The sequence below is a fragment of the Cryptomeria japonica genome, chromosome 11 (assembly GCF_030272615.1).
Source record: "Cryptomeria japonica chromosome 11, Sugi_1.0, whole genome shotgun sequence".
Classification (NCBI taxonomy): domain Eukaryota; kingdom Viridiplantae; phylum Streptophyta; class Pinopsida; order Cupressales; family Cupressaceae; genus Cryptomeria; species Cryptomeria japonica.
The window spans coordinates 120426348-120445306 of record NC_081415.1 but is presented as its reverse complement, the minus strand read 5'-3'; the positions used below and the strand labels follow the sequence as shown (position 1 = coordinate 120445306).

At 33.8% G+C, this 18959-nt stretch overlaps 3 protein-coding genes across 3 annotated transcripts; all 3 read left to right on the top strand.

Moving 5' to 3' along the window:
• Positions 1 to 6449: 6449 nt before the first annotated feature.
• Positions 6450 to 7037, top strand: LOC131065358 (probable 2' cyclic ADP-D-ribose synthase BdTIR). The gene has a single exon (XM_059214427.1). It carries the CDS (start codon positions 6450 to 6452, stop codon positions 7035 to 7037), a length of 588 nt encoding a protein of 195 aa, XP_059070410.1.
• Positions 7038 to 12339: 5302 nt separating this feature from the next.
• LOC131860071 (disease resistance protein Roq1-like) lies at positions 12340 to 14782 on the top strand. The gene is made up of 5 exons (XM_059214426.1): positions 12340 to 13290; positions 13495 to 13560; positions 13717 to 13932; positions 14352 to 14552; positions 14714 to 14782. Exons 1-5 carry the CDS (start codon positions 12766 to 12768, stop codon positions 14780 to 14782), a joined length of 1077 nt encoding a protein of 358 aa, XP_059070409.1. The 5' UTR covers positions 12340 to 12765.
• Positions 13727 to 16013, top strand: LOC131041095 (uncharacterized). Its single transcript, XM_059213749.1, has 3 exons — positions 13727 to 13932; positions 14032 to 15384; positions 15469 to 16013. The coding sequence occupies exons 2-3, from the start codon at positions 14998 to 15000 to the stop codon at positions 15763 to 15765; spliced, it is 684 nt and encodes a 227-aa protein (XP_059069732.1). The 5' UTR covers positions 13727 to 13932; positions 14032 to 14997; the 3' UTR covers positions 15766 to 16013.
• The last annotated feature ends 2946 nt before the right edge of the window (positions 16014 to 18959 follow it).

The window sequence follows — 18959 nt, the reverse complement described above, 5'->3', positions numbered from 1 at the left end:
GTCCAAACATTTGTAGTAAGGATCTAGAAGTTGGTTCTACTAAGCTGTAATCATAATTTGAACTTAAGATCAAAGACTTCTATGTTCCTTCCACATTTTTCCCTTGTACCAAAAGGTAAAGCCCACATCCACATGATTTTCTTTATGATTATATGTTTCTTCCACATATGATCCCACTGTATTCCACATGCTTTCTTGATGAAATGGGTCCACCTATCACCGGATTCTAGGTCTCTTCAATCGAGTTTTAGATGCAAATCACAAACTACTTCTCTTCTTATAACTATGATTTATAAATCTCAACGTCTTTCCTTTCAAGATAAACCAGCTTTCCCTCAAATAGCCTTCATGCCTAGTGGACTATAATATATAATCACTTAAAACACAAAATGTTTTGAGACAAACTTCATCTAGAACCATGATTCAATATACAACTAATCCTACTAACAATATTACTCTTTTAGAGAATATTGTTCAATACAAATATAGGATTATATTTAAATCCCATGAATTGCTTCCTTTTTACATTATACATTCTATTAAAATTTTGTCATCTTTGAATCAAAAATAGTATTTAATAGACAATGGATCTAGCCAAAACATTTAGAGTACAAAAATTTCCGATTTCATTGAAGTTAGATTCTATTAAATTATAATTGTTTTGAACTTGTCAACAAAGAATTTGACAATGTGACCCATGAATTCCTTGGTTTAATTACTTTAATTGTCAATTTAAGATCCATCAAACTTCATACAACATTTCATATGATGTTTAATGCTTTGGTGTATATTATCCTTTTAAATTGTTGAAATTGGATACATGAAATAGGTTTTGTGCCTTCTAAACTTTAATAGAACTTGAAGTAATAGATTGACAAAGAAAAATGTTTATATAGGTCAAATAATTTGATGCTTAATGCATTGGTGTATATTATCATTTTAGATTGTTAAAATTGGATACCTGGCATAGGTGTTGTTCCTTATAAACTTTAATAGAACTTGAAGAAATATATTTAAAAAAAGAAGCATTCTTATAGAAGTCAAATAAAATGAAAGAAGGATTATAAGAACATTTAGAGAAGAGAAAATTGAAGTGAAAGTTCGAGATTTGAAGTATGCACTTATAGTGTTGATACTAGGCAATGAAGAAGGAAGCTAGGTTCCTATGAATTCAAATTATAGCATTGATTCTAGATAATGGAGGCAAAACCTAGGCTCCTATGAATTCGAATAATTTGTAGAGGGAAAAAAGAACTAGGAGATGGTCAAGCAAATGATAGATACACAAGATTCATGATAGAATAATAATGATAATTCACCCAAGATTTTATGATTTAGATCTCTAACATTCAACTCTCACTTTTCAGTTGTACTTTTTTGTAAATACATATGTATGGAGAGAAGATACAAATACCATATTTTCTATTATTTTGTTGCTAATAAACACAAATTATTGTACGGGAAATAATACCAAATTTTATGTGAATTATAACTATTTTTTTAAGGAAAAGACCAGTAGAACCTCAATCAAATTATGAAAAAAGAGAGAGGTAGATGTATCCTTTTACAAAATTTTATAGGTCTCCTACGTGTTCACTATTAGTGTCCCAAAGAGTGTTAAGGTCCTCATGATATATTTTTATCTTGAAACTTTCTTGTGGATTTTAGGCATGATTTTCTAAGTTTAGGGCTGTCATGAGGTCCTTTTGTGATCATTAAGGATGTCAAAATTAATATAAAATGGTATTAAACATACAAAGTGTAATAGCATTAGAAATAGTGCAAAAACATAAGATGGAGTTGTAGAGGAGGATATTTCTTATCTTATCACAGACACGATAATTATGGTCACTTCTTGGTATTCGATATAGCTTTATTAGAATATTAAGACAATATATTTTTGTCATGCTATATATAGAGTTAAATATAGGTTGTATTAAAATGACCTGACCTTTTGTCATCTCATTTATATTTAGATAAAGTATTTTTTCATGTATTTATTAACTCCTTTTCATATGTCTATCTATTTGTAGAAGTTTCTACATTTTGATAGATACAAGTTAAAAACTCTCATTGAGCCACCCATGGAATTATATAATTAGTGCCTTGTGTTACTTTCTATAATAGGTGGAATCTCTTATATTTCTCTCTTTCTTTTGTTCCCTTTTTTTGGGAGACAACTCCTACTCAAGTAATTTTTTGTTCATAATTATCTCCAATTGAGTGATAGATGCTGCTCATTGTATGTTTCTTTATATTTTATAAGACTCGATGGCCCATCAAAGATAATAAAATTTATAAGTGGTCCATTACTTTACATGGGCTATATATCCTTTGAGTGATTGAAAGCAATTATGAATTCCCAAAATTGTTTATAAATATTGTTAGTCATTTCAAGCATTGAAATGTTAGAGATTGAGGTGAGTGACAATAGTCTATGAAGTACTTTATTATTCTTGCAAAGTATAAGGTCACTACAACATAAAGATTGCCTTTGGATTTGTGGATATCAATTGCATATATGTAGATCTAAAGTAGAACTATACACACTGAAAATTTTGAATTAGAAAGATTGATTTGGTTCATCCAAAAGTACAAATCTAATTATTTTTGACATTTATGACAACGCTTTTTAATTATTAAAATACAATGAAATGTAATTTACAATTTAATTTTTGTATTTACTTATTGCAGTGTCATAAAATTGCGCCTCTTGCAATTTTAACCACATTTGAGGTCCTCACCTTGGTGATGACACCCTCCTTTCTGATCAAGACCTCTTTCTATATTTTCACCCCTTGATCCCTTCCTATTTGAGCCATGAGGTAGCCTCAGAACCTTGTCTGGACCCCAAGATAGAGCAGGACAGGGGCATGGCACCCCTATCCCACCCTCTTAGGGTGGCCCCAGGATAGGTGCCCTGGGCCCTATCTGCACTTTGGGATCTCAAATTTCCCCAATGTTGACCTTTTGTGAGATGAATTAATCTTCTGAGGCATGTATAAAAAGGGAGTTGGTTTTCTCATCTGCATAAGCATGGATTTGATAAGCAAGCATAGGCGAAGATATACATTGTCAAGCATTCAAGAATTCAAGTCTTCTTCATTCATTCATTGGAGCAATATTACAACATTCATTTGCAAGTATATGTGTGTGTGTTAGGGTTTTTTCATGTTACATGCCATTCCATGCAATACTTGTGATTACATTCAAGAAGAAAAGAAATCATCATCAACAAGTTGTAGATCTACAAGGTATACATTTTTATTGTTTACATTCAAGCATTTGCAATAACTTTCTTTCAAGGTTGATTCCTCAACCGGGGTTTGACTGAGGCAAACCCTTATCCACAACCCCTTTTCCTCTCTTTTCTGTGTGTAAGTTGCAGGTGCACAATTAAATTTGCAAGTTTGGGCATCATTTGCATAGATGAAAGAACCCTTTTCATTTTGCAGATTTTGTGAAGGACCATGTACACTCCCGCCACGGTCCTGATGATTTTTCTCCAAATTTGCGAGGCAGATCTGTATCAGTCTAGTTAGCTTAGATCCGAAGTTATAGCACGATCCCGAACTGGTAGCTCCTCATTTTACTCATTGTCTTTCTCTTTTCCACATAATCAACAAGTCAACTTTCTTATTTACAAAGGAGGGCAAAACACACTCCAACCCATGCAATCCACTTGGAATTCACATCCTTGTCTCTCTTGGATTTGGATCTAGTCGATTCAAGCCCCTCTTTTGAATATAAAGTATCTCCCAAGTGAAAATCATCCTAATGATTTCATTTCTCTCTCCCAGGTGGGGAATCACTAGGGTCCAATTTTCCACTTTACACTTATATTTGTAGCATCAATGAAACATAATTTTGTTAATAAAATTAACTTCTACTTCAATATTTATAAATATTAACTTAAACAAAATTAATTAAAATATATTAATAAATTTAAAATATTATATTATAGTATTACATTTTAAATTCAAATGTTATATTTTATAATTAATTTTATTTTATATATATATATATATATATATATATATATATATATATATATATATATATATATATATATATATATATATATATATATATATATATATATATATATATATATATATATGGTTATTTATGTTATCTATGATGTGCACTATCCACTCTATTCTTTACACTACTTTAACTTCTTATGATCTAAATTTATTATGATTGTCAATATCAACTATGTTATACACCACCGAAGAATAGCACACATTACTACCCATGTTCCAATTATTGCCCACTCCTTGGTCACCCAAACCCAAAATTACTAGCTTTAAAGAGACCAAAAAAATGTTAACTAAAGTACCAATAGCCATGCATTTTGTCCCCAATAGTTGGATTTTTTAAACTTTAATTGGAGGAGTTGTGCAATTTTATTGGTACCCATAATGCACAACTACTGGGGTATTTGTGCATAAGTATTGGTCATTTTTTAGGTGGTTGCAGTGCACAACTATTGGGGCATCTTTAAGTAGGTATCAAACAACACTTTGAAATTACCACCTTTTCACCCTTGCATGTATAATAAATCCCACAACATGTGTCAATACTATCCGAAAACCAAAATAATAGTTTTAAATTGCATATAGATATAGCAACAAAAATTATCAAAATTCGATGTACTATTCAAAATTTGTTAATGTGCAAAATTAGCTATAGTGACTAGGGGAAGAGCACCAGTAGTGGATATAGCTAACTTCATGCACCTAGAACTCTTAAACCGTATATCAAATTTTGACAAAAAAAAAATTGTTTGTCTTTTTATGCGACTTAACTACTTATAACTAATGTTCTAGCTTCTAAGTAGTAACGATGCATGTTGTGGGATCAGTTATTCGCACAAGGGTCAAAAAGTACACATTTCAAAGTGCAGCCCGATACCTAACTATAGATGTTCCAATAATCGTCAACTCAAAATAGCCAGTACTAGTGGACAAATGCCCCAGTAGTTGTGCACAAATGTCCCAATAGTGGTGCACAAATGGGCCAATTATGGTAAAAAAAAAGCAAAAAAATTATCGACTATTGATACATGTGAAATTTATTAAAGAACTTTTCATTATCATTTTCTAGCTCATTTAAAATTAGTGATTGGGGAGTTGGGTTGACAAAAACCTATCCACTATTGATACTATGTCCACTACTATGCTCTTCCCCTAATGTTAGGCTTCTCCTATTTTTTTAAAACTCAACTTTATTATTTGGTTCGACCTTATTATTGATACCACTAAGACTCACTATTTTCTCTCCCACATGCTTCTCACTCCAAGGTGCTCCACTTCTCATGTTATACCCCACTTTCCTTTTATAAAAGTCACTTCTTATTCTCGCCGACTTTCCACATTCGTTTCTTCTACCAAAAGGTAAAGCCTTCGTCCGCATGCTTTCCTTTACAATTCCGCATTCCTTCCACAAATCATCAAATTTATTATCTATGGCATCTATGATATTGTGTTTTCCATTGTATTCTTTACACAACTCTCCTTTGTCATTACGATCCCACTATCCCATCGTGCACTGCATTATCGATGCCACTAGGGGAAAGGACTCAGTAGTTGTGCACCCTAACTTCGCGCTTCTCAAAATCCTATGTGGAAATTTCAAATCACTCCGATTTTTTTATAGCAGCTTACTTGGCGAGTCCCCTGCTTATAACTAAGGTTTCAGGGCCACATTAGCATGCTTTTTGCCAAGGTGTCCAAAACAGCCCAAAAAAAAAATGAGACCAATAGGTGTGCAAAAGGGCCCCAATACTTGTGCAACTGATGTGGCATCACATGATTGGTTACTTTTCACAACAAATAGTATATTTCATTCAATTATTGATACGTATCATACAACTATTGGTGCAATGTTATACAAAGGTTGAACATTAAATCAACAAATATTAAGATATTAAATCAACCACTTCTATCACAAGAATTACAAGACCTCTCTTTTTCTTTCCTTTTCCACATTCCTTCCTTGCACGAGAAGGTAAAGCCGTCTTCCCCATGCTTTCATGTACGATTCTGGGTTTCTTTCACATGATCGCTCTTTCTTCCACGCTCTTTCCTTGATGCAATGGGCGTTTCTTCCTCTTCCTCTTCCCTTACTCTTACTCACTGTTTTCCCTTGCTCAAAATCGAGCCTTCTTACACCCTGTTTTCATTGCTTCTCTGGGTCCAGTTAAATCTAATACCATGGCAACCAGTTCTTCCACGAAAAGCTAAAGCCATCTTCCAAACGCTTTCCTCGATGAAATGGGCGTTTCTTCTCCGAAGTTTCAGACGCAAATGACACCCATTTGCTCTACTTATTTTTATCCACCGCTTCCTCTTCCCTAACTCATACTCACCACTTACCCTCGCTCATAGCAAGCCTCCTTACAGACCGTTTTCATTGCTTCTCTATGTTCAATTAAATCTAATATCATGGCGTCTAGTTCTAGACCATCTGGTCGACCAGAGAGGAAGCGTGATACCGCTGGCTATTTTCAAAAAATCGCACCATCTGCATCTACTTCGGGTGCATCTGCATCTAAGCCGGTTTTCGATGTTTTCATTAATCACCGTGGACCAGATGTCAAAAAGACTTTAGCCAGCAGAATCTACAATATTCTCCGTGAAAGGAAGGTGACAGTGTTTTTAGATTCAGAAGAGTTGGAATATGGCGATTTCTTGCCTAAAAAAATAGAAGCAGTAATCCGCAGTGCTACTCTTCATATTGCAATTTTTTCAAAGAAATATGGAGAATCACCTTGGTGTTTAGCAGAGCTCTCATGCATGCTTAAAAGTGGCGCCAAAATTGTTCCCATCTTCTACTATGCAGATCGTACTGATCTCAGATATGTAGCTCAGAGGAAAGGAATATATGCCGATGCCTTTAACAGGCATAAAAAGAAATGTAGATATAGCTCAAAACAGATTGAGGAGTGGGAAGAAGCGCTCTACAAAGCCTCTTTTTACAGTGGCCAAATCATCAAAAGTATTAAGTACGTACCGCAGCTTCTGTCTCTTTAACAAACATGCTGTAGAATTTTGAATCTGACCCACCCTCTCTAAACCAGCTGATTAGCAAACAATAATAGCAAAAAGAATCAATTGCAAAAAGAAATCACAATTCAGAATAAAAAACAAAGTGCCTTATTTTTTAGAATTGTACACACCAATTTCTTTATTGAAGCTTAATTAAAAAAATACATAGACGTTGTATATATAAAGAATTTGCAGCCTAGAAGAATAAATAATAACTGCAGTTCTAAATATATTCCTAGCATTGCACGGAAAGCTACTAAGACTCTCAAACTAAAAAAAGAAAACTACTCCTTAAATTAAGAATACAATAAGTGCATGCACAACATGCTTTATTTACTAAAAACAAATTCATGCAAAAAACAAAACTAAAAATAGTCGTAAGGATTAATGCATGTTGGAGTACATGCTTTATTTGCATAAATAAAAAAAACAAAACTATTAACTAAATTAATCTAGTTGCATGCTAGAGCAGCATCAGTTATCAACATACTCCCCCTTGATGCTGAGAGGGCTCACAATCTTATCTCGTAGTGATATAAACTGAGCTTTCGCAACCGCTTTGGTGAATATATCTGCTAGTTGATCCTGGGTGTTGGTGTGCTTCAATTCGACATCCTTCTTCTGCACCAAATCTCGTATGAAGTGATATTTCAAATCAAAATGCTTTGTTTTGCTGTGATGAACTAGATTCTTAGCTAACTTGATGGCACTCACATTGTCACAATAAATTACTATAGGCTGAATTTGTTTTTCTCGAATTTCTTCCAAAACTTTTCTAAGCCAAAGAGCTTGTGTACCTGCTGAGGTAATTGCAACATACTCTGCTTTTGTAGATGAGGGAAACAATACTTTATTTTTTTTAGCTCCAGGTAATAAACCAAAACCAAAAGAAAAACAATTTCTAGATGTAGATTTATAGTCATCCATACTACCTCCCCAATCTGAATCACTAAAGCCTACAAGATTGAACTTTTCAGAAGAGTAGTAATGAATACCAAAACTTAAATTCCCTTTCACATACCTCAAAATCCTCTTGGCTGCCTTCATATGTATTTCTGATGGATTTGCCATATACCTTGAAACAAGTGAAACTGAATAGGCAATATCAGGCCTCGTGTGGATTAGAAACATCAAGCTCCCCACAATACTTCTGTAAGTTGTCTCATCAAATAAATCAGCACCATCATCTCGACATAACAAAACTCTATGAGCACTTGGAGTGGAGGTAAGATTACAATCAGTCATATTAAATTTCTTCAGCATATCTTGTGCATACTTTGTTTGACAAATGAAAATCTCATCCTTACTTTGATAAACCTCCATTCCTAGATAACATTTCATCAGACCAAGATCTTTCATCTCAAATTCTTTCATCATAGCAGCTTTAAATTCATCTTTCACCTTAGAACTACTACCCATATACAAAAGATCATCAACATACAAACTTGTGATGAGAATATCAGTACCTTCTTGTTTGTAGTAAAGGGTAGGATCACTCTTACTTCTCTGGAAGCCATTCTCCTGAAAGTATCCATCAATCCTGGCATGCCATGTTCTTGGTGTTTGCTTGAGGCCATACAAAGTCTTCTTCAACTTGTAGACATAATTATCTTTTCCTTCCACTTCAAAACCCTGTGGTTGCTCCACATATACTTCCTCTTCTAAGTACGCATTCAAGAAGGCACTTTTCACGTCCATATGATGTATGATCCACTTCTTCTGAGCTGCTAATGAAATCAACATTCTTATGGTTTTTTGTCTTTCTACTGATGCAAATGTCTCTTCATAATCAATTCCATACTTTTGCGTGAAGCCTTTAGCAACTAGTCTCACTTTGTGTCTTTCAACACTCCCATCACTGTTAAACTTGGTCTTATAGACCCATTTGGTGCCAATCCTTTTTTTGTCATGTGGAAGTTCTGCTAACTCTCAAGTTTTATTCCTGTGAATGGAATCCATCTCTTCTTCCATGGCTTTCACCCAAACCTCATTAGTACATGCATCTTCAAAACATGATGGTTCAAAATCAGCCTTGGCTAATAAAGCAAAATTCACTGTCTCACCTATTGGGTTTTCTTCATGTACTTGATTTCCACTCCTCTGATAGATATCACTCAATTTCCTTACCTTCCTTGTAGAACTTGGAGAAGAAGCTAGACTTGAACTTGGTACTAAAGAACTTGATGAAGGGTTGCTTGGTGGAGTTAAACCACTGGATATAGAAATATTAGTTGGCAACTCATGATCAATATCAATAATTATATCATCATTCAAAATAGATTTTGGCTTCTCAACATGGTCTTTTTGATGACCATAAACTCCCCCTTCATCAAATATCACATCTCTTGAGACAATAAGCTTGTTAGTGAGGGGATTATACAATCTATAAGCCTTTCTTTTCTCACTATACCCAATAAAAATACATGACTCACTCTTTGCATCTAACTTCTGTCTATTTTGATTAGGTACATGCACATAAGCCAAACAACTAAAAAATTTGAAATGATTAACATTAGGCCTTTTGCCATACCAAGCTTCATAAGGAGTCATCTTTTCTAGTGCACTGGTGGGGCTATGGTTAAGGATGTACACAGTTGTAGCAACTACATCTCCCTAATAATAATTGTTCAATCCCTTGGTTTGTAACATGCACCTTGCCATTTCAACCACAATACAATTCTTCCTTTCAACTACTCCATTCTGTTGAGGTGTGTATGCAATAGTAAGTTGCCTCTTGATGCCATTAAAATCACAATAACTTTGGAAAGCCTTTAAGCAAAATTTCTCCTCCACGATCAGTCCTTAAACATTTGATCTTGCATCCTTTCTCATTTTCCACAAGGGCTTTAAAATTCATGAAGGTATCCAAGGCTTCATCTTTGGCCTTCAAAAAATATACCCAACAATTTCGTGAGTAATCATCAATAAAAGTGATGAAATATGATGACTTACCCAAACTCTTAGTCTACACAGGACCACATATATTTGAATGAACAAGCTGAAGTGGGTGATGAGCCCTCCATGCATTTCCCTTTGGAAACTTTTCTCTTGCATGCTTTCCTTTAGCACAACCTTCACAAACCTCCTTGTGTTCCTCAACCGTGGGCAAACCAGAAACTAATGCATTCAAGGTTAGAAACTTCAAACTATGAAAATTTAAATGCCCATACCTGAGATGCCATAACCAACTTGAATTCTCATAAGCCATATTTGCCAAATTGTTGTTATGTTTACCAAACCTCAAGGGGAACATCCTGTTTCTTGTCATAGGAAGAACAGTGATCACCCTATTATCCTTATTCTTATCATAGATAGTACAAGTCTTATTCTCAAAGACTACTTTATAATTTTTCTCACATAGTGGCCCAACACTTAACAAATTGTGCTTCAATTGTGGAGTATAATAAATATCATGAATACTCTTTATACCTTCTTTTGTTTGGACCTCCATAGCTCCTTTGGCAGCAACCTCCAATGATTTATCATCACCAAGCTAGATCTTGGATTTGAAACTTCCATCCTTTATTGAGAACAACTTCTCATTCCATGTCATATGGCTAGAGCATCCAGAATCTAGGTACCAAACATCTTTACTAGTATTTTCACCCTTTGCATAAGATAAAAATAAGTGATCAGGAGGATTCTCACTACTTTTTTGAGCATAGTTAGCACTTTTACCTTCTTTCAATATGCATTCTCTTTCAAAGTGGCCATACCAATTACAATGGTAACATTGAACATTTCTCTTATCAAATCTGCCTCTACCACTTCCTCTTTAGCCACCTCTTCCTCTACCTCTTGAAGAATTTTGGCTTTGCCCTTTACCTTGGCCTTGATTGATTTTGGTACTACTGCTACTTGCATCTTTATTTTTTGTGATTAGCAATTTAGAGGAAAATGCTTTCTCTACACCTTCTAAAGAATCTTTCAATCATTCTTCATGAGGCATCAGGGATCCAACCAGTTGATCAAACTGTAGTTTTATTAAATCCTTGCTTTCTTCTATGATTATTGCTACATGATTCCATCTGGGTGTCAAAGATCTTAACACCTTTTTTATCAAAACTTCATTGCTTACAATTTTCCCAAGTGTAGCCATTTTATTGACCACATCTTTGACTCCGACACAATAATCACTTATACTTTCGACTTCTTGCATCTTCAAATTCTCAAACTCTCGCTTCAATGTCTGAAGCTTGACCACTTTAACTTGATCACTATCCTAGTAAGCTTCTTGTAGAGTCTTCCAGGCATCTTTGGCAGTTGTTGCTCCTGATATTCTTGAAAATAAGCTCTTATCAAGAGCTATCTAAATGTGAAACAAAGCTTGAGCATTCTTTTTCCTTGCGTCCTTTCTAGCTATTTTGTCATTGGCTATAAGGGCATTCCAATCAATTGGCTCTTCATAACCTGATTCAATAATCTCCCACAAATCTTTTCCAATAAAAAAGGTCAGCATCTTAATGCACCAATAGTTATAATCATTCCCATCAAATTCTGGAATGGGCATATGGTTAGAATTCGACATGATTAACTTTGGCGAAATTCCAACAATAAAACTTTAACCCAAAACAATTTTACCTACTCTGATACCACTTGTAGAATTTTGAACTTGACCTATCCTCTCTAAACCAGCTGATTAGCAAACAATAATAGCAAAAACAATCAATTGCAAAAAGAAATCACAATTCAGAATAAAAAACAAAGTGCCTTGTTTTTTGGAATTGCACACACCAATTTCTTTATTGAAGCTTAATTAAAAATTACATAGAGGTTGTATATATAAAGAATTCGTAGCCTAGAAGAATAAATAATAACTATAGTTCTAAATATATTCCTAGCATTGCATGGAAAGCCACTAAGACTCTCAAACTAAAAAAGAAAACTACTCCCTAAATTAAGAATACAATAAGTGCATGCACAACATGCTTTATTTACTAAAAACAAATTCATGCAAAAAACAAAACTAAAAATAGTCGTAAGGATTAATGCATGTTGGAGTACATGCTTTATTTGCATGAATAAACAAAAAAAACTACTAACTAAATTAATCTAGTTGCATGCTAGAGTAGCATCAGTTATCAACACATGCATTATTTTTCATATCTATGTAATTTAACTTTTGGCATGCATGCCTATTAGTAGTTTGATGTTTCAATGCTTTTTACTTGTTCAGAGATTAGCTGGGGCTGTACCCGAAAATTCTGAAAAGTGTACAGAAAGAAATAAGCAATGTGCCCCTAGTAGTTGCTAAATATTCAGTAGGTCTCAAGGAAGCAGTAGAAAATTTTGAGAATACATTCCAACTTGAACAGGGTGATCAGGGTGTCCAAATTGTGGGTATATGGGGTATGGGTGGTTTGGGAAAGACCATGCTTGCCAAAGAAATATACAACAAAAGATCTTCTTCCATAGATAGCTCTAGTTTTATTGTTGATATCAGAGAAGCCAAATGTATGTTAGAGAAAAAGCAGATTGAACTCCTCAAAGGCCTTGGTGTGGATAAATCAATTGACAATGTAGAGCAAGGTAAGGCTATTCTTGCCAGGATTTTGGGATCTTCTAGGGTGCTCATTGTTATGGATGGTGTTGATCATGTTGATCAATTGGATGCTCTGATACCGGCAAAAGAATTGGAAAGGGAAGTCTCATCATTGTTACAACACGCAAACTTGAAGTGCTTAATTCGTGGGGTATATCATCTGTGTATAAAATGAAAGCATTACATCCATGTAACACTGAGCAATTATTTTGTTGGCATGCAATTTTACAATCCTCTCCTCTTGATGGATTTGAAGAGCTTGTTGAAGAATTTGTAGAGGCTTGCAATGGATTGCCCCTATCTCTCAAGATATTTGGAGGGCTGTTATATGGAAACCTCAACAAAAAATATTGGGAGTCTTTGCTGCATAGAATATTACTCACTGATATCAAAGAGAGACTCAAAATAAGTTACAGTGCCCTTGATGATGAAGAAAAAGAGGTATTTCTTGATATTGCTTGTTTTTTAATAGGAGAAAAGGAAAGTTCGGTCATTGAAGTCTTCGAAGGATCAGCGTGGAGTGGTCTGTACACATGGGAAAGACTTGTAAATAAATGTTTAGTTGAGGTTGATGATAAAAATTATATAAGGATGCATGATCACTTAAGAGATATGGGGAGAAAAATCGCAAGTCAACATTCACCCTCCCGAATTTGGTTATCCCAACAGATTATTAATTATGCCAATAAAAAAGAGGTAAGCTCAATGTTATCTGAGTATACAATGCAAAGGAAATCATTTTTTATACCCATGTGTTTGTGTCTAGGAAGATTATTGATCTTACGGCTGTTTAATAACAGTCTTCCTAGCCCTTTTTGCGATCAAATCGACTGAATAGCCAATGAAATATTTTTTATTTTTATAAGATTCCGAGTTTCTGAGTTTTGTTTTTATTTTCAGAGAAGAAATGGCATTCGAGGAATTACAACTATCACAACTGGAATGGAAGAGTTGTTGTCATATAGAGTATGTTTAACCCTGTTTTCTGTTTCTCTACCTATTTCTACTAATTTTAACTGTTTTTATTTTTTGCATTATGTATTCAACATTCAAAGGCTTTCCGAATAATGTAGATTGAGGTTGATTAATGAGTTTGTTGAGTTTCGTCACTGCTGCTAGCAGGAGGAAGTGGCACCCTATTTAGCTGCATTAAAGCTTCTGGTGATGAGAGGAGATTATTTTAATCAAATAATCAATGAAGTCTGGCTTCGCTGGTCTGAAATTGGGCAGAGAAATCTTCCGCCACAACACTCATTGAAAAATTTGAGGGTTTTACAACTCGAGGGAGGCTACTTCGGGAAAACCCACTTAGAAGAGTTGTGGGAGGCTGAGAGTGACGTAAGTAGTCTCCCATTTCTGCTCTATTAAATCTATATTTCAATTTTATTAAATAATTGTAGTATGTGTTACATTTGTCTGGTTGGAAATTCGCTACAGGCCCCCCTACAGTTAAGAGAGTTGGTTATATCTAATTGCTACAACTTCCAAAGACTTCCAAATTCAATAGGGTGCCTCATTGAGTTGAAAAAGATAGCAATCACAGGTAGCAGCAATGTTAGGAGTCTGCCAGAAGAAATTTTCCATCTGCAATTGCTGAGCATCTCACATTATCGGGTTGTGCAAAGCTATCATCATTACCAAAGAGTTTCGGCGATTTGGCAAATCTGCAATATCTAGATTTGTCTAGGTGCTTTGACTTGAAGAGGTTACCAGACTCTTTTAAGAACTTGATACTACTGCAATATCTCAATTTACAGGGATGTGGAGACCTCATACTTAGGTCAGATGATTTTCAAAATATTACAAAGCTGGAGTTTCTGGATCTTTCTGGGTGCAATCAATTGGAAGAGTTGCCTCGTCCTATCACAAACCAGGTGTTTTTGAGAGAGTTTTATTTAGATGATTTGCAGAGGCTAAGGGAGATTAAAATCGGTCAACTAAGCAGGCTGCAAAAGATGGTAATACGGAGTAAGTTGTTGATAAGTTTACCAAACTCTCTTGGAGATTCGGTCTTCTTGACTAGTCTTTCAATTAGTAGTTGTCCCAGCCTGAAATCTTTTATACCCTCTCTTGAAAATTTGTCCTCCTTGACTAGTCTTTCAATTAGCTGTTTTGACAGCCTGAAATCTTTGCCGAACTCCTTTGGAAATTTGTTCTCTTTAGCTCATCTTTCCATTCGGTATTGTGACAGCCTGAAATCTTTACCGGCCTCTTCAGAAAATTTGGCCTCCTTGACTCATCTTTCAATTGATGGTTGTCGAAAGATGAAATGTTTACCGTTCGCTGTCGGGTGCCATAATCTCTTAGAGCATTTACTAATATTTCATTGCCCAATCAGCCAAGTAGATTTTGAGGCGGCGCCTTCATCTTCTACGTTGAGCAACCTGAAGCAGATCACTCTAAATGGAACCGAAGTGTGCAGGATTTCAATTCCTGAAGACCATTATCCCCGCCTTTAAGAGTCTAGATCTTCTTTATAATGCTCAGTTAATGGAGATTGAATCACTGCCAGTAAAGCTTGAACGTCTGCGTATACATTGCCGTCTAAAGTTGGAGAAGCTTCCGAGCTTTGCACGTTTAACTTCTCTTAGAGAATTTGAAGTTAAAGAGTGTGACCAAATTGGGAAAATTGAAGGTATAGAAGGATGCACAAGAATGGAAAAATTGGCACTAAGGACCTGTTGGGAGGTGTCGAGCATAGGAAATTTAGAGCGCATGAGGAAATTGAAGGAGGTGGAACTCAGAGCAAACAAGGGATCAGCTATTGGAAGATCCATCAGAACAATACAGGTAAATATAATAGTTTCTAAGAATAAAATATTTTATTTATCCTCTATGTAATCATTGACTGAATGTTATGCAAGGAATTTGCAGAATTGTCCAGATGCAATGATAATATATGCGGGGACAGTTCCTGATGCGTCCTCACTTGTGGATTCCTTCAAACTTGGGCTGTCTCCAAATCTTTCAGTTGTCGACTCCTTCTCTAACAAGGATATTTCCTCCAAACCGGAATTGCATTCCCCCATTAGCACTGCCATTATGCTCTGTTTCATTGTAGATGCTGCTTCTTCTTTAATATTGTCTTCGGTATTCGAGGAGGGAAATGGGTATTCTTGTGTCTTCCGTATTGGAGAGGGGAGATGGTCATTGATCGCTGTCTTCACATAACATTCAGAATGGCTCGATGCAGAGGGTCACTTCAGCCTATTTTTACCTTATTTTGAACGAAATGAAAAAGTATAAGTGGAGAGAGGTTTTGCTGTGACAGGAGAAAAGAAAATGGTAATGGAGGCATCATTGAGACTTATGCAAAGCATTTGGAGCTAGTATTATTTTATTTGTATGGGGAACTGGAAAGTGCGGACATATTGTCACTTTTACCAAGCATTTAGAGGTTATATTATTTTTATTCCTAAGTGGAAAGCGTGGAAATAATTATGGTAGCCTAATAATTATTATTTTTTATCTAGCGAGAAATGTTAAAAATTCACCTCTTTTCATGCAATGTGAACTAGGGTGAGACGAAAATAAAAGAAATAATGGTCTAAAATTCAACATTGAAATAGAAATTTTAAAATTAAAATTATTTAATTGTTCTTTAATTTGAATTTTAGTAATAATATAGATTGATTTTTTTTTAAACATATATTTTAAATAATGATTTTTTAATCAATAAATTAAAAATTAATATAACTAAATATTTCAAATATTATATAATTTGTAATAAATCATATTAATTTTAAATATATTTTAAATTTTAAAAAATATATCTTTTGTAAAATTTATTTAAGTCTAATGAATAATAATAAAAATAATATTTATAACATATAGATAAATAAGAGTTGGTACTATTAAATAATATAAGAGATATTTGGGTTGATTGTGAACTGTTGTAATGTTCATGTTAGTGGTTACACAAGTGTCCACGCCTATGCTAGACCCTCAATGGGCTGGTTTACTTGCAGGTTTTGTGCCCTTGCTGAGCTATCATTCTCACAGATTTGGGTGGTTGTTAATGTCGGAGATGAGATCCCCATTTGTGCCTTCACCTCATTGTAGACACCTAAAAATGTCTCATTGATCATGTACTGATTATTCCTCTAATTGATTAAATAATTTTAAATTATTTAATTAAGTTAATTAATCATATTTTTCTAATTTCATATTTTCCCATATCTTACTAATTATTCTATTTCCTATTCTATTATCATTTAATCATTTTAACCATTTTCTAATGTCAATTAAATATATATTATATAACTAATTTTGATTAATTCTTCAATTTAAATAATCTTTATTATATAAATAAATTAATTCTCAAAATTCTCTCTCTAATCATCTAATCATTCAACCCTCTTCTAAATATTAATTAAATATTTATTATTTAATTAATTGTAATTTAATCTTTTAATTCAAATAATCTTTATTATTTAATTAAATTCTCTTTCTACATAATTAAACAATTTCTTTAAATTATTTAATTAACTGATTAATTCTTCAATTCCAAATCCCCAAATTCTAATTTCATTTAATTTCATTAATTCTTCAATTTCTAAATAATTAAATAGTTTCTTTAAATTATTTAATTAACTAATTCAAACTCTTCTAATTTCACCAATTTCAAATACCAAATTGAAATCAAAGTCAAGTTTTAAATATATTCAAATAACAAATTGAATTTGAAATAAATTCAATTATTTGAATAAATCTCATGCAAAGATTAAATTGAAAATCCAATTTAAAGTGCAAGCACATGCTAAATTAATTAATTCATTAAATCATTATCTCTCTAATTTCTATTTCTATCTTTTAGTTAGCTTTTTCTAAATAAAGCTCTCTTTGTCATCCTCTTTATTTCCTCCAATCATCCTTTTTCTTCCCTCGGTTAGCTTTTTCTCAATCGGTTAACTCAATTAATCTATTCAATCTATTTTGTTTCATCTCCAAATCTATAGTTCATCTATCAATCAACATGTGAGCTCACCTAAGTTCCACCTCTTGTTCAACTAACAATCACAAACTTTGAATCTTTGTGTCAATTGCAAGTTGCTAACGCAATATCTAAGGACCATCATACCACAAAGAAGAGAAGAGAAATGGAAGTTATATGCAGTCACATAATAGGGAGTTTTGATTGATTTACTTTATAATTCCTATTTTGATTTGATTGTGTTATTTCATTGTCTGTTTGTTAGAATTCTTTGATTAGATAGGGATTCATGATTTCCCTTTGTTTCTAATTGATATTTGAATAAGATGAATTTTTACATGCGACATTTTGGTGAACCTGACATGAACAACAACTAATCAACCTTCTTTGTTTTCTATGTTATTTTTGCAGATTGTACGGATTTTTTCCTTTTTTGTAGGTTTGCATGGATTTCAAAAAAAAGATCTCTTCGTCATGCATTCATGGTTGCATCATTACACAATCGCATAGACAGAACTATGCAATTGACCTTTCGAGGTCATGCAATTGACCTTTCGAGGTCAGGCAATCAACCTTTCAGGGTCACACAATCGACCTTTCATGATCATGCAATCGACCTTTCATGATCATGTAATCGACCTTTCAGGATCATTCATTCGCTATGAGATTATTACACATTCGTTAGGAAAATTCGTGTTATGTTTTTTTAATTCTTATATCCTTTCTATTCTCCAATCTGTTTAATTCTAAATGAAACTGAGTAAATATGGAAACAGGTTATTTTTATTGCATGTTTTTGTTATAACAGTTTATGGCACGTAAGGTACAATTCAGGATTTTAGGTGCTAGAAGGACAAAGGAACAAAGAAGGAAAGCTAGAAGCTATCAGAGAATTCTTAGAGTAGAAAAGAAGATACAAGATTGGGAAAACCAACCAGCCACCGATAGATACAACAACTTAGTTCTCTCATATCGAGTGAAATATGATTTAATTAACATTGAATGGATGATGAGAGATATAGATAGGGCCTCACAATCTGTTTTGTAGGTTTCTGATCAAATTTAGCTTCAATTTTTATTTTTCGTGTTATCTATTTGTGTGTCATGACTTTCATTATCACGCAATCAACCTATTAGGCTCACCTAATCGCTCTATTAGGATCATGCAATCGACCTAACAGAATTATGCAATCATATATTCAAGGTCATGTAATCGTGCAGGTATAATCACGTATTCATTTCTGTCAATTTTGGATTCTCTGTTTTCTGTTGATTTGATTTTACTGCTAATCATCTGTTTGCATCCTGTGGCAAATTTACAGAAAGGATCAGATTAGTATTAGATCAATTGCACTCATGCTCTCACACTTCATCTTTTGGTGCTTAAAATCAAAATTGGTTACAATTGACATCTATGTATAACACTTTAGTT